The sequence below is a fragment of the Leptonychotes weddellii genome, chromosome 7, assembly GCF_054177405.1.
Source record: "Leptonychotes weddellii isolate Sample4059 chromosome 7, ASM5417740v2, whole genome shotgun sequence".
NCBI classification, from domain to species: domain Eukaryota; kingdom Metazoa; phylum Chordata; class Mammalia; order Carnivora; family Phocidae; genus Leptonychotes; species Leptonychotes weddellii.
The window spans coordinates 93,364,339-93,389,668 of NC_138375.1; the positions used below are offsets into that span (position 1 = coordinate 93,364,339).

Genomic DNA, 25,330 nt, shown 5'->3' on the forward strand with positions numbered 1-25,330 from the left:
AAAAAAAAAAAGAGGGCACGTATTGAATGGAACACTGGGTTTTATATGCAAACAATGAATCATGGAACACTACATCAAAAACTAATGATGTAACGTATGGTGATTAACATAACATAATAAAATAAAATTAAAAAAAAAAGAAACACTGGCATCCTGGAAGTTAAGCTTCAGGGGGAAACTCACTCCCACTTTATATGCTTTGTTTTAATCTAAATTTACAAACACACATGTTATTTTGTTATTTTTAACAGCAAACACTTAACAGATGAAAGTTTCAACTATACGTATTTTTTACACGTGACAGGCTTGACAGAAAGAAAAAACCAAAAACTAAAGAATTACTTACAATTCATCAGGTCTATATGGAGGTGGACTTTCAAAAGGCCTCGATGACATGGCTGATGTCAATGATCACCTGATCTTCAGGATGAGCACTGTCCCGCAGCTCCCCAAAATAAGCCAATCTAAGCAACATAAGGAGGGTAATGGCATTACCACGAAGCTCAGAGTTTCCCTGCATCACTAAGAAAACTAATGATACCAATCTCAAGTAACTTCGCACACCATGATTATTCCTCTTGTCCTTCTCACTGCCATCCTTACACATTGGACCATCAATTCCTTGAGTACAGGAAATCACTGCGCATAGCAACCATTCAGTCTGGTGGTCCTCACAGCACCAAGCACCCTGCTCTGCACACCACTGGCATACAAATACTAACTTTTTTTTTTAAAGATTTATTTATTTGACAGAGAGAGAGATAGTGAGAGCAGGAACACAAGCAGGGGGAGTGGGAGAGGGAGAAGCAGGCCTCCCGAGGAGCAGGGAGCCCGATGCGGGGCTCGATCCCAGCACCCTGGGATCATGACCTGAGCCGAAGGCAGACGCTTAATGACTGAGCCACCCAGGCGCCCCACAAATACTAACTTTAATGACTAAGTTGTAGTAATAAAAATTTCACAAAGTTTTTACAGCATAGGTAAAAAATGGTATTTTTCAAAACCGTTCCTTCAAAAAACAAGAAATGTAAAAAATAAAATTTCTTAAAATGTGTTTTTTTAAGTTTCGGTAACACCATTTTTTTAAATTTTTATTTTCTTTGAGAGAGAGCAAGCGAGCACATACACGAATGGTGGGAGGGGCAGAGGGAGAATCTCAACCAGACTCCCTACTGAGTGCAGAGCCTGACGTGGGGCTCAATCTCACGACCCTGAGATCATGACCCTGAGATTAAGACCTGAGCCGAAATCGAGTCGGATGCTTAACCTGATGAGCCACCCAGGTGCCCCAATCGACCAGTACTTATTAAGTACTTACACTATTCCATGGAAGTCTGTAGAAATACTACAGAAGGTCACACACAAAGAAAAAAGCAACTACAACAGGCAGTTATTTAGTTCTTAGCGCTGACTACATTATCAAGTGTAGGACAGGGATAAGCAGAGGAGAAAGACCAAGACTTAAAGAAGAAGAGGAAGAAGCTGGGGGTTGGGGTTGGGGGGAGAAGAAAGATCACTTGAGCAAGATCTACAATCTGAGTATATTAAACCGTATACTATTTTTCCCTTTTCAGATAAAGTATATGCAAAAAAGGTATTATGTTAGGAAAAGTAAATAAATTCAAACTCTCTAAATTGTGTTCTTTAGAATCAATGGCAACTATCCTCCACATCCTTAAGGACAGTCAATTCCAAATTTCTCAGAATAAAATGTTGCCCAATTGTTTATCACATAAAACCTCAAAGATGGAAATAAACTGAATGTTAGGAACACCAAGACAATTAGCATGATTTTCCAAACACAGTGAGGGAAGACAACTTCTTCACATTATTTAAAAACAAAAAAACAAAAAACTGTTTTACTCAAGTATTAACATACCAAAAAATGCACAAATCCTAAGTGTATAGAGCCCTGGAACTAGCACCCAAATGCACATTTAAATGGGCAACTCAGGCCATTAGCACGTTACAGTGTTATGGAAGAGTAAAAGTCCAGACTGGCTTCCTAACTGATGTTCAAAAAAAGAACATTAAAAAAAAAAATGAATTTAAACCCTATTAGGGGCACCTGGGTGGCTCAGCCAGTTAAGCAGCCAACTCTTGATTTCCACGGCTCAGGTTGTGATCTCAGGGTAGTGAGATGGAGCCCCTAGAGAGCCTCCGCACTCAGCGCAGGGTCGGCTTGAGATTCTCCCTCTGCCCCTCCCCCCCCCCCCCCATGAGCACAAGGGCACACATTCACTCTCTGATGAATAAATAAATTTCTTTTTTTAAGTATTTTATTTATTTGAAGGAGAGAGAGCACAAGTATGCAGAGCAGTAGACAGAGGGAGAGGAAGAAGCGGGCTCCCCGCCAAGTAAGAAGCCTGATGCAGGGCTGGATCCCAGGACCCTGGGACCATAACCTAAGCCGAAGGCAGAACCTTAACCAACTGAGCCACCCAGGCACCTCAATAAATAAATCTTTAAAAAGAGAAAAGATAAACTGAATTTAAACACTATTAAATGTAGGACTCCAGTTCTGAAGCTGAATGTCAAATACTGACAAACGGAACTTAGCCCTTTTATAGCTCTGGCTCACTCATTCAAGACTATGACAAAAATTCCAGGCTCCATGTTAGTTTTTTACGTCATCTCTACGACCAACTTGGGGCTTGAACTCACGACCCTGAGATCAAGAGTCACATGCTCTACCAACTAAGCCAGCCAGGCGCCCCTCCATGGTAGTTTTTGGAAATTCTAAATTAATCCAGACTCAGGCTAAAGTTTAAATTTTGTCAAAAATCCAGACACCAGGGGCGCCTGGGTGGCTCAGTCGTTGGGCGTCTGCCTTTGGCTCAGGTCGTGATCCCAGGGTCCTGGGATCGAGCCCCGCATTGGGCTCCCTTCTCCACGGGAGGCCTGCTTCTCCCTCTCTCACTACCCCCTGCTTGTGTTCCCTCTCTAACCGTGTCTCTGTCAAATAAATAAATAAAATCTTAAAAAAAAAAAAAAATCCAGACACCAAAATCCCTTTCCAAACTTCTATTTCATGGATTCAGAGTTTAGTTATCATATCCCCTCTAATACCAGAGATTTTATATTGTGAAGCAAGTAATTTTAGGAAGTTTATCAAGAACAAGGCATGCCATATCAGCTTCATTTCCTTTTTTGAGGTTACCAAACTGGTAGATGAAGCCCTAGAATCTTCAGCACATCCCCATGTATAGACATTCCTCTGGGACTGAAAAAATCTAAATAGGATAAAAGAACGGTACATTCATGACCCCAGGGTCCCGGGATCGAGTCCTACATTGGGCTCCTTGCTCAGCAGGGAGCCTGCTTCTCCCTCTGCCTGCCCTTCCCCCCGCTTGTGCTTGCTTTCTCTCTCTCACAAATAAATAAAAATCTTAAAAAAGAACAGAGAGGGAGGTCATTTTGGTGACCACAGACAAGATGGGCAAGCTTATCCAGATTTGCAGCTGACAAAACACTGGAAAGGATAACCAACCCACCGTCTTCAAGTATATCAAATTCTCTGTGGGGCCAGACTGATGGGCTAAAACAAACCCAATGGTTTTAAAAGCTCACTGTGAGAGAGAGAAAAAAAAAAGCTCACTGTGAGAGGACAAATTCTACTTTTCTTCCTTGAACCTCACTACCCTCCTATGCCAAAGGGCAGGGGATAAGCCTGACCTCTAGGCTGGAATAATTAAGATAATATATTAAGGAAGATGAGAAAAGCATTCACAGCAAGGTGGTTATCTTGAAAGTGAGACATTCCAGTGTTTAGGCACTTAGGTACATTGTATCCATTTTCAAATACTGGTGGCATGGATAAATCATTTTATAAAGTCTGGGAGACTCAATTTTTTAAAAGTGCATTTCCTTGGTGAGAATTTCAACAAAGTTAACAAGTTATCCCTAACTTTGGCAGTAGTCACAGACAGCTGCTTCCATCTAGGAATGATACACTTTAAAAATAACCTGCATAACCATGAATCTGTACATCATGTTCCAACGAGGTGCCTCTCCTGAAGGTAACTGACCGTTCAAGAACCAGAAAAACCATGTCTTAAGACAAATGACTGAAAAAACAGGAAATGTTTGGCCTGGTCAAATCAACATTAGAAGGACCACTACAGCAGCCTTCAAATATCTGCAGAGCTGTCTTTGTAATCCTAGAAACCATTCTTTGAAGAAAAGATACCACAGGATCAGATTTCATGTCAATGTTAGGAAGCCTCTCCCTTACCCTGACTCCACACACCCTTCAAAGATAACAAATAACAATTTTTATCTGAAGCCGTGTATGCAAAGCTTAAGTTGTTTGATATTCTGGGGAGACTGGACTGAAGGAACTCTAATATTAGTCTCCTTCAAGGCAGTCTGGAACTGTGCCTTCAGGTCACAGCCAAAGAAAAAAAGGACCAAGAACAGACTGTTACCCAACCCCCTGCAGGGCAATATTAACATTATCTGCTCAATAAATGTATGTTGAGTGAAGGACAAAATAAAACGAATGGAGAGGATACAGGATCCGGCCTAAGGGGCTCAGTGGCCACGGTCACAGAGCCTGTACCAAAGCGAGTGAAAGGGAACCAAGTCAAACAGCTGAATTAAGAGTCAGGAGCATAAGGGAAACAGCAGACTCTTACTAAATGTATGACTGACTGACGTTAAAATATACAAAAAGTTCTCCCCTTATGTTTACTGGCCAAAGCTGTCCTAATAAAAACCTAAGCTAAGACAAAGAAGAAAAGCCTGAAAATACTATGCCCCTGAATAATTCTTTAAAGCAACTGTCATAAGTAAAAGATAAATTTTATCATATTTAAGGAGAGCCTATTCCTTTTCAATCACAGGCAGCAATAGTTAATTTGCCTTCAAGAAGTTTTTAAAAGTTGTGGCTGGTACTAAATGTTTCTATTTATATTTTGGCACATAATTAGTAAGTTGTCTAAAATTTTAAAATTAGGCAGATTTATGCAATAGACAATGGGCTCTGTATCGGAAAATGCATTTCAAATAAGCGCTCCAGATGATTCTTAAGCACACCATGTATTTTCAGCATCACTGCCTAGATTAAAGGCGTCAATCCCAGGGCGCCTGGGTGGCTCAGTTGGTTAAGCAACTGCCTTCGGCTCAGGTCATGATCCTGGAGCCCCGGGATCGAGTCCCGCATCGGGCTCCCTGCTCAGCAGGGAGTCTGCTTCTCCCTCTGACCCTCCCCCCTCTCATGTGCTCTCTCTCTCTCATTCTCTCTTTCAAATAAATAAAAAAAAATCTTTAAAAAAAAATTAATTAAAAAAAAAAAAGCATCAATCCCAGGAGGGCCTTGATCTTGGCATTTCCTGTCTATAATGGGCAGGAACCAGCTGTTCAGATCTCACCTCAACTATCCCCTCCTCAGAGGTGCCCTCCAGGTCACCCACCCACCAAACCTGTTGTATTTTCAGAGCAAATTCCCCCCAGTAATTATTTTTTATTTTTTAACTTTTTAAACTGCCACCATCTCCATCCCAACTGGAATACCAGCTTTACAAGCACCTAGATGTCTGTCTTGACCATCACTCTTCTGCCTGATCCCTGATACAAAGTGATGATCAATCAACATTTGATTTATAAAACCAACAGCCCATATTACAGTTGGGATTTCAATACAGCTGTGAATGTCTTTAAGTTCCTCACAATGCTAGCACTCAGTAAATGTAATCCTTTACGTTCAACCAAATTAGTTAAGTGCTTACAGTCTGAAGGAGAGAAGAGAGTCAAACACCAGCCATATGGACATCATTTGTTGAAAAGCAGAATTCCAGGCCCCACATCTGACCAACGAATACGAATGTATCTTAATAAGATCCCCAGGTGAACTGGGTGTTGTGCACGAACAATGAATCATGGAACACTTCATCTAGAACTAATGATGTAATGTATGGGGATTAACATAAGAATAAAAAAATAAATAAATAAAGAGTAAAAAAAAAAGATATTAATAGGTAATAGAAGAAAACAAAATTGACTAATAAGTGCAAGAAGAAAATGTCAGACTCACTAGAAAGCAGAGACGTGCAAATGAAAGTATGATATATGATTTTACATCAAAAAAAAAAAAAAGATCCCCAGGTGATTCATACCACAGTCAAGATTAGGAACCATGGGGTTAGGGGACAGCTGCAAACCTAGAGGCTAAAACAAAAGCTGTAACAAAAGTCCTCAGGGTCGGGGCACCTGGGTGGCTCAGGCGTCTGCTTTTGGCTCAGGTCATGATCCCAAAGTTGTGGGATGGAGCTGCATCGGGGTCCCTGCTCAGCGGGAAGCCTGCTTCTCCCTCTCCCACTCCCCCTGCTTGTGTTCCCTCTCTCACTGTCTCTCTGTCAAATAGATAAATAAAATCTTAAAAAAAAAAAAAATCCTCAGGGTCTTTTTACCCCAGTATTTCCATTAAATAATAACCTGGATGAAAAAAGCCCGCTAAGGACTCTAATCAAGTAAACCTTAAAATGCACCTGAAGAAAACTTCCCGTCTGGCAGGTTCGTGGGCAGGTGAAAGATTTTATATCAGTTAATTTGTGTGGTCAAAAATAATCTCTTGTAATTTTGAAAGGGCAATAATTCCAACATTATCTTTCAAAGAAAACAGGAAGTTTACCTTCACATCAAACAAGATGTGGAAAGGTTCTATGAGACCAGAGCGACTAGTCAAAAGTAGAGCGTTCCAGAAAAACCCCAAATCCTTCTGGTGCTGGAATATCAAGGCCTGCTGCTTTTCTGGTATACCCGCCCCGATTAGCCAAAGCAGTTTTCAAGCCACACCATTTATGTTTCCCCTACCGGTGTTTTACCTTTAAAACGGAGTTCTAAGATCTACCTTTTAGAGTTGTCAGTATCACTAAATGATACAAAGTACAAAACTCTTTTAGCACACTGTCTGGCTCTTAGTTAGGAGGCACTGCGCATCATTTCCCTAAACAGCCCGGAAGCTGCACAAATCTCGCCATCCTCCTCTCCATCACTTAACCAAGGCGGCACCTAATAACTAAATAAATGCAAAAAACTACTCAAAAGTGTTGCTTTGAGGAGATACCTACTACCGTGGCTCCACCATTTACAATGTCTACTTTAAAATACCAGAAAGAGCAAATAAAGATTCATTTGTACTGTGCAAGAGCAACACTGCTGTATTGGGAATGGGTAGCTTGAGACATCTACCTCCATCTAGAAAGGACTAGTTTTCAGTTACACCAAACATCACCAGAAGTGCCTTAACGGGAAGGTTTCTCTTTTCCAGGGATCCCAATAATACACCTATTGTGCGTGAGGACCACACACTAACCTGGAAGGCTGCCTCTTCCCCGCCCCGGGTCATTTCCCAGGTGGGCAGTTTGCCCAGCCAGCCCCAGGGCCGGCCTGAGGATGCCGTGTCTTCTCGGGGTTATCGCTTCACCTGGGACACAGGGGCTCGGAATTGCTCTTCCACCCCCAAGAAGCAGAGGCCATTTTGGCCCCTCAAGCCCGCTCTCCCCGCACACTTCCTCCGACGCAGGCAACATGTCGGCTGGCCGCGCGCAGGCCGGCCCTTCCCGGTAGGTGTCTAAGCCCCGCGGCAGGTCCGCTTCCGTGCGCTCCGGCCGGTGCGCGCCAGCCCGCGTCCAGCTGGGACCGCCCGGAGGCAGATCCGCTCACCTGGCGGCGGCCTTTGGGTCACGGGTGAGAATCCGAAGCGTGAGCAGCTTCCCTCGAAATACAGCCTCACTCGAAATTAAATCCCCGCCCTCAGGCTTAAATTGACGCGGGCTCGCACAACTCCCACTAACTGGATGCCAGCGAGCGGGCCGGCCCACCCCAGGGCTCTAGCAATATTTCCCGGATTAAACCGGCCCCCGCTCTCCCCCCGCGATACCCGAGGGGTGGGTGGGGCGGAATCGATGAGGTCCTCCCCCAGCCCCGGGATCCCAGTCGCCCTGGCCAGCGAGCACCCCCCACCCACCCCCGGCTCCAGGCCTCAGGCTCAGGACCCTGGAGGAACCGGGCGTGCGCCCCTCTTCCTGAGGCCCTCCCAGCATTACAGTCCCGAGAGCTGAGCGCTGGGCTCGCTCGGTTCGGGAACCGCCCGGCCCCCATCAAAGCGACAAGGTGCCCGCGCCGCCGGGACACAGCGAGCTCTAAGCGTTTCCGCCGAAGGAGCTGATCGGCGGCTCCAAGTGGCCCTTCGCCGAGGCAGCCTCCAAATTGGACCAGCGCTGCTCCCCCGGCAGACCCGCTCCCTTCCCACTCCCGCCAGTCCCAGCCCAGAGCGAAACCGCCACCGAAACTAGCGCGGGGCGTGCTCCCCCCGCGCCTCCCCTACCGCACCGGAGCCACGATCCCGCGCAGGGACTCTGAGGCTACCGTGCGCCCTCAGCGCCGCGCCCAACTCTCACCTACTCACTGCAGCCCCGCCCGACCCACCAAGGGCCGCGGGAGCCAAAGGACGCGCTTACTTGGCGAGCGCACCTGACGCTGTGCGGGCCGCCGCACGCAGCCAGCGACTAGCCTAGGAATTCAGTCAGTCCTCTTCCACTCCTCCTCCTCCTCCTCTTTCCCCCACCCCGGCCGTCCTGCCCCCGGGCATGCGCACCAACGCCAGGCCGGTGCTGGAGGTCCGCGGTCCCGCGCGAGAGCAGCTCACCTGTCGCACCAGCGCGGGCCCTGGGGTGCTCTGGCTAGCTTTCCCTGGAGTCCCGCCGCTTCCTGCAGGGGAAGGAGAAAGGGGTGGGGGGGAGGTGGACGCCAGCGAGGAAGCCTGTTCCGGCCGTCTCCTCCCTCAGTGACCCATTCACCTGAAACTCGGAAGGGAGGGGGAAGGGAGCGGTGGAGCAGGAGGCGGGAGGAACCAGCCTTTCTCCGCACACCCTCGCCCGGTTCCCAGTTAAAGGAACAGCGCAGCTTTGGGGACCGAGCGTAGAAGAGCCGCCCGGTTCCCCGAAGGTGCAGGTGGCCCTGGACCACGCTGTGGCGCGCTCCGAGCTCCGCGGGCTTTGGGTAGAACAGAGGAGTATTTGGCGACGCGAGGCCGAGTGAGATCTGGAGAGGACTGTTTGGAGGGGGTCCAAGGGTGCTCAGCCCTCTGACACGAAAGGCCGTCCTTAACACTTTTCTGCTCAGAAAATTTGGTTAAGATTTTGTTGGAAAGGGACGCCTGGGTGGCTCAGTCTTAAGCGTCTGCCTTCGGCTCAGGTCATGATTCCAGGGTCCTGGGATCGAGCCCCGCATTGGGCTCCCTGCTCCGCGGGGAGCCTGCTTCTCCTTCTCCCTCTGCCTCTCTGCCTACTTGTGCTCTCTCTCTATCTCTCTGTCAAATAAATAAATAAAATCTTTAAAAAAAAAAAGATTTTGTTGGAAGGAAGCAGCCAGAGTGGGCGATCTCAAAAGTCATTCGTAAATTAAGGAACTGTTTCTGAATCTCTGGAGCCAGACAAAAAGACCATTACTCAGAGTGGTTAAATGAAGGTGAGGGATGATAGATATTGTTGTTGGTAAATTTGCCATGAAAAGAAAGTTCATACTGTAGTATACATTATGACCAACTCAAGGTCCTTTGCCCGCCCCCCCCAAGAGATTTAAACTATTTTAATATTCTCTTGGCTTAGAAAAAAAAAAAAAGCCCTAGTTCTGTGTGCTATGCTCTATTTCTTGATCTGGAGGCTGATTCCGTAGGAGTGTTCACTCAGGGAAATTCATAATCTAACATGTAGCATTGTGTATCCTTTTATATATGCATATAGTAGATCAATATATTTTTAAAGTTGTACTCCAAAGTCCTCAAAATTTAAAAATAACTACCCTACTATCCAGCAATTACACTGCTAGGTATTTATCCACGGGATATAAAAATACAGATTGAAAGGGATACATGCCCCCCAATGTTATAGCAGCATTATCAACAATAGCCAAACTATGGAAAGAGCCCAAACGTCCATCGACTGATGAATGGATAAAGAAGATGTGGTGTGTGTGTGTGTGTGTGTGTGTGTGTGTGTGCGTGTGTATGATGGACTATTACTCAGCCATCACAAAGAATGAAATCTTGCCATTTGCAATGGCATGGATGGAGCTAGAGTGTATTATGCTAAGTGAAATAAGTCATTCAGAGAAAGACAAATACCCTAAGTCTCACTCATCTGTGGAATTTAAGAAAGAAAATAGGTGAACATATGGGAAGGGGGGAAAGAAAAGAAAAGAGGCGGGCGCCTGGGTGGCTCAGTTGGTTAAGCGACTGCCTTCGGCTCAGGTCAAGATCCTGGAGTCCCGGGATGGAGTCCCACATCAGGCTCCCTGCTCAGCAGGGAGTCTGCTTCTCCCTCTGACCCTCCTCCCTCTCATGCTCTCTGTCTCTCATTCTCTCTCTCGCAAATAAATAAAATCTTAAAAAAAAGAAAAAGAAAAAGAAAAGAAGAGAGGGAAACAAGCCATAAGAGACTGTTATTGAAAGAGAACAAACTGAGGGTTGATGGAGGGAGGTGGGTGGGGAATGGGCTAGATGGGTGATGGGTATTAAGGAGGGCACTTGTTGTGATGAGCACTGGGTGTTGTATGTAAGTGATGAATTACTGAATTCTACTCCAGAAACCAATATTGCACTGTATGTTAACTACCTAAAATTTAAATTAAAAATTTTTTTAAATTGTACTCCAGAATGTTGCAATTTTAGTTCTTGCAATTTAACTGTCTGCATTGAAGGCTAGAATTTCAGTTTCCTGCCCTACTTTGTGTTCCAATCTGGAATGTCGGCATTGCTAATTAATTTTTGTCCAATCCCACCCATTTCTCTGCCTTTAATTACATGGTTAGAGATGTGACTCTCCCATACATTAGATCTTTAGGCACAATTCAATACTTAAGGAAGTAAAAGCATTATATAAATATAAGGTATTTGAAATGATGACAGCCTTAATGGGTAGTTAATCTAATTGTATGTGTGTGTGTGTGTAAATCATCGCTACAATTATTTTAGCATGACCATGTAGTTTTTGAATGATACAGTTTAAATTGGTGTTCTTAACACTGGGAAGTCAGGTTAATCCTCTTAATGTTCGCTGTCAGATTACTGAAATCTCCAAACATTCCATTCAGTTTATAATTAAACAAGGGAACATTTCCTAATACTCTCAGACTTTTAAACACACGTCTATTATTTTATAGTGTACTTTGATATGTTCTGAAGAGAACTTAGTTTTCTTCCACTTTTTAAAAATTGAAATATATTTCATATACCATAAAATTCACCCTGAATTTTAAAACATGCACACAAGTCAGTGGTTTTTCTTATATTCTCAAGGTTGTACAATTACCACCACTCACTCCAGAAATCTTGTGTCCATTAGCAGTCACTCCCCATTGCCTCTTGCCTCCAGACCCTGGCAACCACTACCCTACTTTCTGTCTCAATTTGCCCATTCTGGACATTTTATATGAATGGATAATACAATATGTGGCCTTTTGTGTCTGTCTAAGAATAGCATAATATTTTCAAGGTTCAGTCATGTTGTGGTAACTGTTAGTACTCCATTCCTTTTTTCTTTTTTTTAAGATTTAATTTATTTATTTGACAGAGAGCAAGCGAGCACAAGCAGGGGGAGCAGCAGAGGGAGAGGGAGAAGCAGGCCCCCTGCTGAGCAGAGAGCCCCACCCTGGGCTAGATCCCAGGACCCTGAGATTGTGACCTGAGCCAAAGGCAGATGCTTAACTAACTGAGCCACCCAGGCACCCCACTCCTTTCCTTTTTATGGCTGAATGTATTCCATTGCATGGATATACCACATTTTGTTTAAACTTTCATCAGTTGATGGACATTTGGTTATTTCTATTTTTTTTGGCTATTATCAATAATGCCGCTATGAATATGCATGTTCAAGTGTTTGTGTGGACATATGTTTTCAATTTTGGGGGGTGAATTAGGTTTTTAAATTAAACTTTTTATCATTTTAAGAGACCAACTTATGCATAGAATGTTATTTTTCTTATTCCCACACTAAACCTAAACCCAAAGGCATGTGTTAGGATAGAAGGTGAGTTGCCATATTTTATTTACTTCCCAAATTCATTCATTCAACCACCATTTTCCAAGGGCCTACCATATGAACAGTAGTGAACAAAATCCAGAAATCCCTGTCTTTGTGAGGCTTACATTCTAGTTATTGCCAAATTCATGAAGATGAAATAATCAGATTAAGTTGAACTATATGAATTGGTAAGTTTTATCTACATTTTTAACTACAAAATGGCAATTTCATATGGTTCAATTTAATAGTGAGCTAAATTTCTATTGGAATATTATGTAGTATTTTTATTCCACTCAGGTTAATTTCCCAGACAATGCTCACAACGTTGAAAAATCTAAAAACTTTGTTCTTTTAACTATTTCCTAAAGGTGTGCATATTAGGTAGTAGTTGAAAATATTCAGAAAGAAAAGCCAGCCTGAAAACCTAAAGACATCATTCTTCAATAGCAAGATAAAGTTTGTTGAATGCTACATGATGTCATGCTCAATGTAATCATGTTCTATAACAATAAATTGTAGCGGGGCGCCTGGGTGGCTCAGTCGGTTGGGCGGCTGCCTTCGGCTCAGGTCATGATCCCAGGGTCCTGGGATCGAGCCCCGCATCGGGCTCCCTGCTCAGCAGAGAGCCTGCTTCTCCCTTTCCCTCTGCCTGCCGCTCTGCCTACTTGTGCTCTCTAACTCTCTGTCAAATAAATAAATTAAAAAAAAAAAAAAACCAATAAATTGTAGCAAAGTTTTAATTATTTTTAATCAAATATTCCTTCCCAGCAACTCAGTAGTATTTTCAACTATCATACACTATTGAACATTGTTTGATAAAAATTCTCATGACTCAGAAACAAAGTAAATATTATTCTCAGAAGACCTGTGATTAGAAATTTATTGATTTTACATGCAGCCAAATGAATGATAAGATTTTAAAAACCAGTTTTTCTTCCTTTTTTCTATCTAAAGGAGAAAGTTCAGAGCTCAGAATATGCTGTCAGAAATTTGGGTTCAGATCTCAATGTTGCCACTTAGTAGTTAGATAAGATTAATCCTCCAGGGAAATTAAATTGCATAAGCCTCTTTTTTCTCCACTGTAAATATGTGATGATGGTAAGTAGTACTCTCTTCCTAAGACTGTTGAGCGGCACATGGATCATTCACCAAGACAGACCATATGCTGGCCACATGACAAGTCTCAATAAATTTAACAAGTCTCTGACCCGTCTGCCCGAAAGAGTCCCTGTCACATGGTTATTCCATAAATATTTGTTGGATGAGCAAATGAATACAACCCTGATTCCCCATTCCAACACACCTGTGGAGCCGTGCCCATCTCTCAGATAACCTCCTGTCCCTGTGAAAACAGTACATTCCTTCACAGCATTTCAAGGCTTACATCCCTAGGACTAGTTTCAGGGGAGAGAAGACGAAGAGATTTAGAGTATTTCCCCTCTGCTCCACCTGCTTAGTGAATGAATTCAGTGATTGGCATTTGTTCAAGGGCAACTCAGTTTGGAGTTGGTGAGGGCCTGGCCTAAAGTGCCTCTGGGTGCCCCACCCAATCACGAGTGGGGAGGCTCCCAGTCCCCAGAGGGCAATTTCCTTGTACAGATTTATGGAGGAATTCTTGGGGAAGTCACTGGGAAGGCAAATTCTGAGAAGATGGTGACACATGGTAAGTAAAGCTCTATCATCTCAATTGCTATGTATTGAGCAAGATCCACCTGGAGGGATCCAAGGTTCAACAGAGTGAGTACCTAGATGGGAACTTCAACAAGTGGATGATCGTAACTGCAAACGCCATCATTATCCTGTGCCAGGCTCCGTGCTGTTTTATGGACTTTTTTTTTTTTTTTTTTTTTGGTCCTTACAACAATCTTATGAGGTACTATTAATGCGGGGATAACTAAAGCTCTCAGAAAGTTTTCTTTGTTTACTCAAAACACCTGCTAAGTTGTAGAGACAGGATTCAACTCAAGTAATCTAATTCCAGAACTAACATCTTAACAGTGTTACTATACTCTAGGACTGCTTTTTTTCCCCTCTCTAAAAAATACCCAAACTCCTTTAAACTACCTACCCATAGAAAGATTTCAGAGCGCAGCTACAGAAAAAAAAAATGACTTATAAAATGGCTATCATGGCATGTTACAGATGAGAATGAGCCAATTAGAGAGTCCCCAATAAGTTTGAATCTTTCAAACATATTGAACAAAATAAACAAGCCCACCTCCCACTTAAAAAATACAGTACGATTCCATCTATATAAAGTTCAAAAACAGGCAAAACTAAGCTACGTCATTTGGGGATTCTATATGTAAGTGGTAAAGCTACAAAGAAAAGCAAAGAAACTATCTTTCTTAAGAAAATAAGGTAAGAGGGCACCTGGGTGGCTCAGTTGGTTGAGCGACTGCCTTCGGCTCAGGTCATGATCCTGGAGTCCCGGGATCGAGTCCCACATCGGGCTCCCTGCTCGGCGGAGAGTCTGCTTCTCCCCCTGACCCTCCCCCCTCTCATGCTCTCTCTCTCTATCTCATTCTCTCTCTCAAATAAATAAATAAAATCTTTAAAAAAAAAAAAAAAGAAAAGAAGGTAAGAGTGAAAGAGAAGAGCAAGCTGTACTTGGGAAGGCTGGCAATATTCTAGTTTCTTCCCCTGGGTACAGGTTACATGGCTATTAGCTTTATAACAGTTTACTAAACTGTACGTGTATGTTTTATACACTTTCTGTGGGGATTTTATCTTTTATAATAAACATTTTAGGAATAGAGTTAGGGACATCCTTAAAAGTTGGTTGGAGACCTACATTTAGTTTGTTTTGTGAATAACATTCCTCGATTACAAGCAGAAAATAACTTTCTAGGGTCAGAATAAGTTGAGACCATCGTCTAAAGAGAGAAGGGAAGGGTTTCAGTCTGGGACAGACTGCAGCCACAATTATGTGGATGATGCAGAGAAAGAGATTTGGGACTGATCTTTGTTTTAATTATATCAGTCATCCTTGCAGTGGAAAATTGGCCTTGTAGGTTTTTTCAGGAACTGAACTTCCTGAATCTTTTTTTTTAAAAGATTTTATTTATTTATTTGAGACAGAATGAGAGAGAGAGAGAGAGCACATGAGAGGGGGGAGGGTCAGAGGGAGAAGCGGGCTCCCTGCCGAGCAGGGAGCCCGATGCGGGACTCCATCCAGGGACTCCAGGATCATGACCTGAGCCGAAGGCAGTCGCTCAACCAACTGAGCCACCCAGGCGCCCGTTCCTGAATCTTTTAAGCTCAAAAAAAAGAAATAGGAAAAGGTAAACATTAACCAAATACTGCAAATACTGTGTTCTTATATCTAATTTTAACTTGATGGGGCTCTTTAGCTCCTGTGTCTCCAAACTTAAAAAGTACTAATAATAGAGGCGCCTTGGTGGCTCATTGAGTTGGGCTTCCGACTCTTGATTTTGGCTCAGGTCATGATCTCGGGGTCCTGGGAATGAGCCCCACATCAGGTTCCATGCCCAATAGGGAATCTGCTTGAGGATTCTCTCTTTCCCTCTCCCTCTTCCCCTCCACCCACTCATGCTCTCTCTCTCTTTCTAGGATAAATAAATAAATCTTTAAAAAAAGTACTAATAATCCTTAACTTATCACAAGGAATTCTGACCCAAGAAAAATCACTTGAACTGGGATGGTATGAAACTCATTTACTCCTAGCAAACCACAACCTTCTCTTGACATTTTTTTGGGTATGAATTACAATTCTCCCGTCATTTGTTACAGGGGTTTCTGCTTGGCAGCTTTTCTGACTTCATTTGGAGATTATTTAGGAGAAACTTTAGGAGCCTGCAAAGGGAAACTTATTACAGCTCCTGAAATGTTGACGCTAACCCACACAGGGTGTGGTCTGAGTGGCACATTTGAGATCTGTACATGAAAGGGAATATTCAGTCACTCAAAAAATATTTACTCCGTACCAGCTCTGTACCAGACCCTGTTCTGAGCCCTGGAGATACAATGGACTCAAGACAGACAGGGTCCCTCACGGAGGCTTATACTTTAGTTGGGAGAAGACTTACAACAAAGATGATTAAACTGAAAATGAACAAGATAATTTCGAATAGTGATGAATGACGTAAAGAAGTGAAACCAGCTGGGGCGCCTGGCTGGCTTAGTCAGAGGAGCATGTGACTCTTGATCTCAGGGTTGTGAGTTCGAGTCCTGATTTGGGGGGTAGAGCTTAAATAAACAAACAATTTGGGGGTAGCGCTTACTTACATAAACAAACAAACTTAAAAACAAAAAAAGAAGTGAAACAGGCTAAGGAGAGAGAGAGGGCGGGAGAGGCAATGGACAGAACTACGTAGGGTAGAATGGACACCCATGGCTGTCTCAAAGAGGTGATATTTGAGCTGAGACTTTAATGATGGGAAGGAGCCAGTCAGGCAGAGATCTGAGCCAAGAACATCCTAAAGCAAAATCGAGGGCCACTTCAGGCATTTAAAGAACAGGAGGCCAGGAGAAGGGGAGTTGAAGTGTGTGGGAGATGAAGTCTGAGGAAGGTGGAGGTCAGGCCTCGGATGCCACGTCACCTGCATGTGTGTTTTCATCTAACAGAATGGGAAGGCTTTGGAGGGGTTTAGGCCTTTCATAGTAATGAATTTATGTTTTAGCATTTTGTGGAATTTTAACTGTCCACCTAAGCATTTTCCTGTTTTTTAAAATAATTTTTGATAACACTGAGGACTTATCTTTTGAAATTTGTAGCTTCTGAACAGAAAGGACTAAACCTGAGCAAGAGAGCCAGGGTGATCAGAAACCAATTGATAGGATCTTGAGAAATGCAAACTGACTCCTATTTATCTTCCTACATGCATCTTCATTAGAAAGGTTGGTCTCGGGCGCCTGGGTGGCTCAGTTGGTTAAGCGACTGCCTTCGGCTCAGGTCATGATCCTGGAGTCCCTGGATCGAGTTCCGCATCGGGCTCCCTGCTCAGCAGGGAGTCTGCTTCTCCCTCTGACCCTCCTCCCTCTCATGCTCTCTGTCTCTCATTCTCTCTCTCACAAATAAATAAAATCTTAAAAAAAAAAAAAAGATTCTGCTGGGGCGCCTGGGTGGCTCAGTCGGTTAAGTGACTGCCTTCGGCTCAGGTCCTGATCCCGGAGTCCCTGGATCGAGTCCCGCATCGGGCTCCCTGCTCGGCAGGGGTCTGCTTCTCCCTCTGACCCTCCTCCCTCTCATGCTCTCTGTGTCTCATTCTCTCTCAAATAAATAAATAAAATATTTAAAAAAAAAAAAAGAAAGAAAGAAAGCTTGGTCTCTGTGCCTGAGAGGTACAAGCCGCTGGAGGGGCTAGAAACAGAGGTGGTACAGGGATTTCTGCAAGTCATAGGATTATTTTTCATGCTTTTTCTATGTTTTCTAAAATTGCTCAGTGAATGAGCGTGTATTCCTTTTTTTTTTTAAGATTTTATTTATTTATTTGAGAGAGAGAGCAGAGAGAGAAAGAGAGAGCACGAGCGGGGGTGGAGGGGCAGAGGGAGAAGGAGAAGCAGGCTCCCCAACAAACAAGGAGCCCAATGTGGGGTTTGATCCCAGGACCCCAGGATCATGACCTGAGCCAAAGGCAAACGCTTAACTGAATGAGCCACCCAGGCGCCCCCAGCATGTATTCTTTTTGACAATTAGGAAAAACATAGGTTTTCATTTTTCACTTTCATCCTAAGTTACTGTGCTGGAAAATTCAAACTTACAGAAAAGTCGAGAAGATAGCACAATGAGCTATATCCTTCACCCAAATTCACCCATTGTTAAGATTGTTGTTGACATTTGCACTTGCACGCACGCACACACACCCACACACTAACATACACGGTAATTTTTTTCTCCATCATTTATATTCATTGATATCTTTTTTGGTTCAGCAATTTAAAACTTACTTGCAGATGTGGGGGGAGTAATACTTCACCCCACATACTTCAACATGAATTCCTAAGAACTGAGACATTCTCCTACACAGCCACAGTCAGGTTGTGCTGCTGTAACAGAATACGAGCGACTACCCAGTGTTATAAATAATAGAAATTTCTTTCTCACAGTTTGGAGCATGGAAGTCGGAGATCAGGCTGCCGGCACGGTCAGGTTCTGGTGAGAAGCCTTTCCTGGGATGCAGATAATAGTTTCCTCTTTATTTGGTGAAGGGGGCCAGATCTCTCTCTGGGGTCTTTTGTGAGGGTAGGGCACTATTCCCATTCACAAGGGGTCCACCCTCATGACTTAATCACCTCCCAAAAGGCCCCACCTCCTAACACCATCAGATTGGTTAGGATTTTAACAGAGGAATTTGGGGGGATACAAACATTCAGACCATAACAACCACCATAACATTAACAAACCCCCGAAAATGAACATTAATATATAATCATATCTAATATGTAAGGACATACTCACATAGCTACAGTTGTTCCAAAAATGTCTTTTATGGTCTATTGTTATTGTTGTTTAAATATTTATTTATTTGAGAGAGAGAGAGAGCATGCGCAAGCTGGGGGAGAGGCAGAGGTAGAGGGAGAGAAAATATCAGACTCTGGCCGAGCATGGGCCCAGGCCGGGCCCCATCTCACGACTACAAGATCAGGACCTGATCTGAAACCAAGACTCAGACGCTCAACCGACTGAGCCCCGCAGGCACCCCTGTTGTTGTTGTTTTAAATCCAGGAGCCAGGGTGCCCGGGTGGCTCAGTCGGTTAAGCGTGTGCCTTTGGTTCAGGTCATGATCCCAGGGTCCAGGGATCCAGTCCCCGCATCGGGCTCCCTGCTCAGCGGGGAGTCTGCTTCTCCCTCTGCCACTTCTGCTTGTGCTCTCTCTCTCACATACAAAAATAAATAAATAAAAGCTAAATAAATAAATAAATAAATAAAATCCAGGAGCCAGTCCAGGATCATTCCTTGCATTTCGTTGTCGTGTCTCTTTAGTCTCCTTAATTCTTGAGCAGTCCCATTACCATTTTTGTCTTTCATGATATTGTCATTTTTAAAAAGAATCTGGTCCAATTGTCCTGTCCAATGTCTCACCATTTGGATTTGTATGCCCCCTCCCCCCTGCCAAATGTTAGAGTTAAAGCAAACCCCATTGGCAAGAACACTGTATAGGGGATGCTGTGGACTTCTGATTCCATCACATCAGGAGGCTGACACTATGAAGTTGTCTCAGGACAGTGATGCTAACTTTGAATCAGGTGGTGCCTTACCCTTTATAACCAAGAAGTACTCCGTGGGGTGGTACTTTGGCTGTCTTATTCTCCAGCAACCTTTCATCCGATGAAACCTTTCAGTGTCCATTGCTGATTCCTGCCCGACTCAAGTATTGCATCAGCTGGTGCATGTTATCTGCTAATACTATCAAGTATTAGCATCAACACTATTGAGTGCCACCAAGAAAAAAAAAACAACACACAAAGAATTTCCAAAGTGGAACACATTCTAAGTCATTAACATGTTGACCTCACATTCAAAAAGTTTCCTTTTTGTGATACAATTTTTTTCTGTGTTGCCTTTAAAAAGTCAACCAATTCCCAGGACACCTGGGTGGCTCAGTTGGCTAAGCATCTGCCTTTGGCTCAGGTCATGATCTCAGGGTCCTGGGATTGAGCTCCACATCAGGCTCCTGGCTCAGTGGGGAGCCTGCTTCTTCCTTCCCCTCTGCTTGTGCTCTCTCTCTGAAATAAATAAATAAAATCTTAAAAAATAATAAGTCAACCAATTCCCTTACCTGCATAATATGTATAATGAGTGGTTTTTTTTTTTTTTAAGATTTTATTTATTTATTTGCGAGAGAGAATGAGAGACAGAGAGCACGAGAGGGCGGAGGGTCAGAGGGAGAAGCAGACTCCCCGCTGAGCAGGGAGCCCGATGCGGGACTCGATCCTGGGACTCCAGGATCATGGCCTCAGCCGAAGGCAGTCGCTTAACCGACTGAGCCACCCAGGCGCCCTGTATGAGTGTTTATTTATGAAGGAGGGCAGGTGATGCGGGGAGAACGCAAAGCCTACTTTTGTATAGCACTCTTCCCTCATGCAGCCTAGGAGATGAGGTGTACATTCATAAAAATAAAAAATAATAAAACAAAAGGACAGGTAAGTGCTGTGTGAATAGTAAAGATAAGAACACTCTCTTTTCTGACTAAGTGCACCTGCAGTTGAACAGTTCTCTTCCTGGTCTTCCTACTTGTGTCTCTGCACCTTGCCCTTTGCTCACACTAATTCCTCTACCTGGAATGTTCTCCTTCCACCTTTGCATCTGCAGGCTCATGTCTTAAGATATTGCCACTGCTTCAAGACTGAGCTACCCCCTCTTCTGTTAAAAAAAAAAAAAAAAAAGGCAACAAAAACGGTTTCTCGGGCGCCTGGGTGGCTCAGATGGTTAAGCGTCTGCCTTCGGCTCAGGTCATGATCCCAGAGTCCTGGGATCGAGCCCCGCATCGGGCTCCCTGCTCAAGTGGGGAGCCTGCTTCTCCCTCTCCCTCTGCCATTCTCTCCACTTGTGCTCTCTGGCTCTATCTCTCTGTCAAATAAATAAATAAAATCTTAAAAAAAAAAAAGTGGTTCCTCCCAATTCTGCACAAATTCCAGAATCAACTTACCTAATCTCTTGGCTGTTCAGTCTTACACCACTTTCTAACTTGGATTATGTAAGTGGGTGGCTCCTCCTTCTCAGCTACACATTGACTGCAGGTAAGCTCCCCTTCTGCCTTGCCTGGGCTCCCAGTGAGCCCCTCTTTCTGGTACTTTGCACTTGTCTTACTTTGAGTACATGAACAATAGTCAATGCTTCAATAAACCGTCCCTACGTTTGTTGAGGTTGAATTATGCTGGTAATAATCTTGATGAGAAACTCTATGTTTCCCCTCTGGGTGCTTAGTTCTTTCCAAACATGCTCCTTACAGTAGTAAGTTAACCAGGAAGTTTCCTTTACTTCCTTCCTCTAGACAGAGGGGAAAAAAATAACAGGAAACCAACCCGCAGCAAACAATGAAGATGAATATCAAATATTTGTTCCTTTCTGTACAAAAGGTGGGCACAGTATTAGGTCATCATAGAACCACTTGAAACAATCAAAGTTCCTTTGAGCTTTAAGAATTTTTAGTAGAGCAATTTGGCTGTTTTTATTGAAATGAGGTCACATTAAAATACAGCCTTTTAACAGAAATCAGTAGATATTATTCCAAGTGTCCACAAGTGTCGCCTGGAAGCTGTGCTTAGTCTCAAAGCTGTGATTCAGGAACTCAGCCTGAGGCTACTGGTAGATAACTTCCTTTCTTTCTGTGCTCCCATACATTTTGGACATCGTAAGAAAAGAAATAGCAGGTATTATCAAGTAACTTTCCTGTGTCACTACAACATCACAAGTTAAATATTAACTCCGTCTTGTAGATAAGAAAACTCAGTTTCATAGACGATAAAAATTTGCTTCCAATTACGCAGCTAGAAAAGGATAAAGAAAAAAAATACATGTCTTTCAGACCCAAATCCATGCCATCATCATAAGACTGTGCTTTTAAAAGATTTTTTAAAATTTATTTGAGAGAGAGAAAGAGACAGTGAGCGAGAGAGAAAGAGAGAGAGAGAGAGCGAAAGAGCGAGCAAGGGGGGAGGAGGAGCAGAGGGAGAGGGAGGAGGGATCACGACCCCAGCCCAAGGCAGCACTTAACCAACCAACCAACCAACCAACCAACCAACAAGCCACCCAGGCGCCCCAGGACTATGCTTTTTAGATGCCTGCCCCCTCTACCAGACTGTGAGGTCCTTAGGTCCACAATACCTACTGTTATGGCTGGTGCATCAATACTGAATACGATCGAGTATGTCCCAGTTTCCATGTCCCCTTTCCTCTGTCTCACTGAATGTCCATTTCAGTCTTATATTCACCCTCCCCATGCAGCCAGGGGGCTTCTGGAGAAGCTGACTCCACCCCAGCTCCAGGGGGAGTGGCCTGGTGGCTAAAGATAATCCTAGTCCCTTTGCCAGTGATTGGCTCAGGAACTCACCCCTAACGCCATCAGCACAAAACTGGACACGCTGCTCCACTGCTGTTGGCAGCCATCTCACAACCACGAGGGGAACCCGCATAGAGATCAGGTCCACACCGGACAAAGCAGAGACAAGAGAACCAAGAAAAACCAGAGCCTAGAGCCCACTCTGGATTTCCACTTATGTAAGATAAAACATTGCCTTATTCTTTAAACAACTTCAAAAATGTTTGTTGTTGTTGCATTGAGCGCTGAAATGGTCCTGATATAGACAATACGTGGATATTAATAAATATCCATTGATGAATATTTTCTTTTGTGCCAGGAATAACCCTTCCAAGGTGGGTATCATCACCCTCGTTTTCTAGATAAGGAAATAAAGCCTCAGCAAGTTAAGTGATTTGCTTAAGGTCACAGAACTGGTGAGGTGAAAAATGAATTTGGAACTCTAGAAACTAGGATCTTTTGATTCTGTGGGTCCCTTACCTACCATACAAATGAAGCGGGTGAAGGTCCTCACTCTGTGACACCCTTTTGCTTAAGGAAGAACTCACACACAAGAAGTGATAAAAACCATTTCTTGGCAAGATTAATTTTTCTGCTTCTTTTACTAAACAGACATTTCCACAAACTTTCACTGACATTGACCAAAACATCCATGTCCAAAATGGCCAAGCAATCATGGTGATTCAATCAACATAGTCTAGGTTGCGCTGAATTAACAAAAACCTCACAAAATCTTGGTGACTAAACACAACAAAGGTTTATTTTTGCTCATGTTCCGTGTCTAAAGAGAGTTGGTTAGGGGCACTGCGTCAGAGTTTTCTTACTCTAGGACCCAGGCTGTCAGAGAAGCCACCATTTCAAAGGTTAACATAGTAAAGGAAAAGAAAGTTCTGGAGGCTCTCACACTGACAATTAAATGTCTTAACTCAGAAGTGATGCAAGTCACTTTCATTAACCGTATATTGCCAGAACTAGACCTATGGCTCCATCCAGCCACAGTCTTCCGTGTGCCTGGAAGGGGAAGAAAACTGGGGATCTAAGTGGTGAACAGCGGTCATGACCACATGATTGCTTATACTAATGCCTGTATTAATGTTTGTTCTTAAAATAAGACAAAATAATGTAAAATGTAGAGCTTACAAATTTCACAGAGCCCTTCAAAACACTTTACCAAGGTAGTTTTACTAACAAGACCTCATTTTATCTTCACCACAACCCTTGAAGTAGGCATAGTAGATAAATGTTAGTATTAACCAATTTTATAGCACATTGAGGCTCATGGAGGTTTCCCAGCTTGTCCAAGATTACAAGTACCAAAGCTGAGAATCAAGAGTTGGACTCTGCATCCTATGTTAATTCCAGGACACTACACTATCTTTAAGGAGTCATCTTCATGAGAGAGTGTGAACACATCAAAGTGTCATCAAACACAGGGACAAGCATTAGCCTTAGAAACAAGACAGTATGTGAGGTTTCCTTTGGCAGATTCCACAACTCAATAAATTAATAGTACACATGGTAAGAGTCATCCATTATACACACATATAATTAGGCTGAAAGATAGAGGCAGCCTAGTTACCTACCAGCATCATGGCCTTCTAGGGACAAAACCATATCAAGCCTTCTAAGAAGTAGTGGAAGAATGACCAAAATGTCTTTCTCCTCTTTCCTTCCCCTGTGACATCAGTCATGGTAGCAAGAGAGAAGAAAAGAGGAAGACTTCCTAAGGGAACTGGACTAGAAGCCAGGAGACCCAGTTATACTTGGGTCTGCCAGAAACCAGCTATGTAATATTTTTTCTCAGTTTTATTTATTTATTTATTTATTTGAGAGAAAGAGCAGGAGAGCTGGGGGAGGGGCAAAGGGAGAGGGAGAAGGAAAGAAGCAGATTCCCCACTGAGTGCAGAGCCTGAAAGGGGGTGTGTGGGGGGGGTGGACTCTATCCCAGCACCCTGAAATCATGACCTGAGCCAAAACCAAGAGTTGGTTGCTTAACCAACTGAGTCACCCAGATACCCCAGAAATCAGCTATGTAACTTTAAGCCAGTCATTTAATTTGTCTTTACCAGTGACAATAAAATAATGTCTATTATTTTAAAAGGTTTTATTATACATTTTATTATATATTTATAATGTCTATTATTATTATAAAAGGTTTTGAAAATATAAAGTGCTATAAGTAGTTAATCATTCAGTATTTAATACTAAGTTGCTCTTTGTGCTTGGTCTTGGGGGAATACAAGAATAATTAAGGCGTGATGTATGCTATGGGCATCTGATGTTTTTGTATGTCTAGCTTCTGTTAAGAACACACAGCTCTGGGGCGCCTTAGGCTCAGGTCATGATTCTGGAGTCCCAGAATCGGGATAGAGCCCCACACTGGGCTTCCTAATCAGCTCAGAGTCGGCTCTCCCTCTCCCTCTGCCCCTCCCCCAACTCGTGCTCTCTTTCTCTCTCTCTCAAATAAATAAAATCTTAAAAAAAAAAAAAGAACACACACAGCTCTTCCTTTGAAGACTTGTCCCTTCCCCCACTTCATGAGGTCTGACAGAGCTGTGGGTCAGGATGTTTTGTCCCCACAGTGGTGGGTTTGCTAATAAGATGTGGCGATTGGTTCAAAGATGGACGTAAGGCCCAACCAAGGCCTATCAGAGGCTTCCCAGAGATGTGGTAGAGGATTGCTGGAAGAGAATCTCCTTAATCCCTGGGCATAACCATGGTGCTTATGGGAGCTGAGCCATCTTCCTCAGTTACACAGAAGTATAAATAGAGGAAGATGAGACTAATATGCTGTGAGAAGCAGAGAAGACAGAAGGATGGGCTGATAGGGAGCCAGGGAGGCTGAAGCCAAGTCAATTCCTGAACTGTTCTGTTCTCTAAATCAGTACATTCAGTCAGTCTCACCTTCTCACCCTGCTTTGTAAACGCATCTCAGGGCTCAACTCCAACCCTACCTCTTTATCCAAATATTCTCTGGCCATTCCAGCCTACTGTAGCCTCTCTAGAGCTCCCCTCCCCCTCCCCAGAATTCCTGGCACTACCGGGGTCTGTTAATCCTGAGATAAGCTCTATAAAAGTGCTTAAGAAAGAAGGATTACATAAATGTAAAAGTAAAGTAAAAGTAAAAATGGCATGTGTTGAATTGTTAAACGTATTCCCTCATCCTCAGCTCAGGAGAACTAAAAATGCTCTTCAAACTGCTTTAAATTCCAAAGAGCACTCTACCTGCTAATACCAGAGCACTTCATCATTCTCAAACCCTGTCTAGCCTTCACATTCTTTCAAGCTTGCCTCGACCAAGCT

At 43.5% G+C, this 25,330-nt stretch overlaps 1 protein-coding gene and 1 long non-coding RNA gene across 9 annotated transcripts in view; both read right to left on the reverse strand.

Annotated features, from left to right (window-relative positions):
- Positions 1 to 8,858, reverse strand: part of OCLN (occludin) — a 53,488-nt gene extending 44,630 nt beyond the window's left edge. For 2 of the 8 annotated variants that reach the window (XM_081826796.1, XM_081826789.1), the window contains exons 1-2: positions 8,403 to 8,549; positions 347 to 464 (exon numbers count right to left, since the gene is read on the reverse strand). In XM_081826796.1, the coding sequence (XP_081682922.1) occupies positions 347 to 396 (50 nt within the window). In that variant the 5' untranslated portion in view covers positions 397 to 464; positions 8,403 to 8,549. Of the gene's footprint in view, positions 1 to 346; positions 465 to 5,729; positions 5,849 to 7,665; positions 7,859 to 8,402; positions 8,550 to 8,650 lie in introns of those variants that run through there. The other 6 variants (XM_081826790.1, XM_081826791.1, XM_081826794.1 and 3 more) reach the window with 6 other exon arrangements.
- Positions 8,859 to 17,505: 8,647 nt separating this feature from the next.
- On the reverse strand, positions 17,506 to 22,281 carry LOC145722489 (uncharacterized). The gene is made up of 3 exons (XR_014146792.1): positions 21,818 to 22,281; positions 19,245 to 19,712; positions 17,506 to 18,155 (listed from the first exon to the last, which is right to left on the reverse strand). It is a non-coding gene; the product is annotated as an uncharacterized LOC145722489 (long non-coding RNA).
- Positions 22,282 to 25,330: the final 3,049 nt, after the last annotated feature.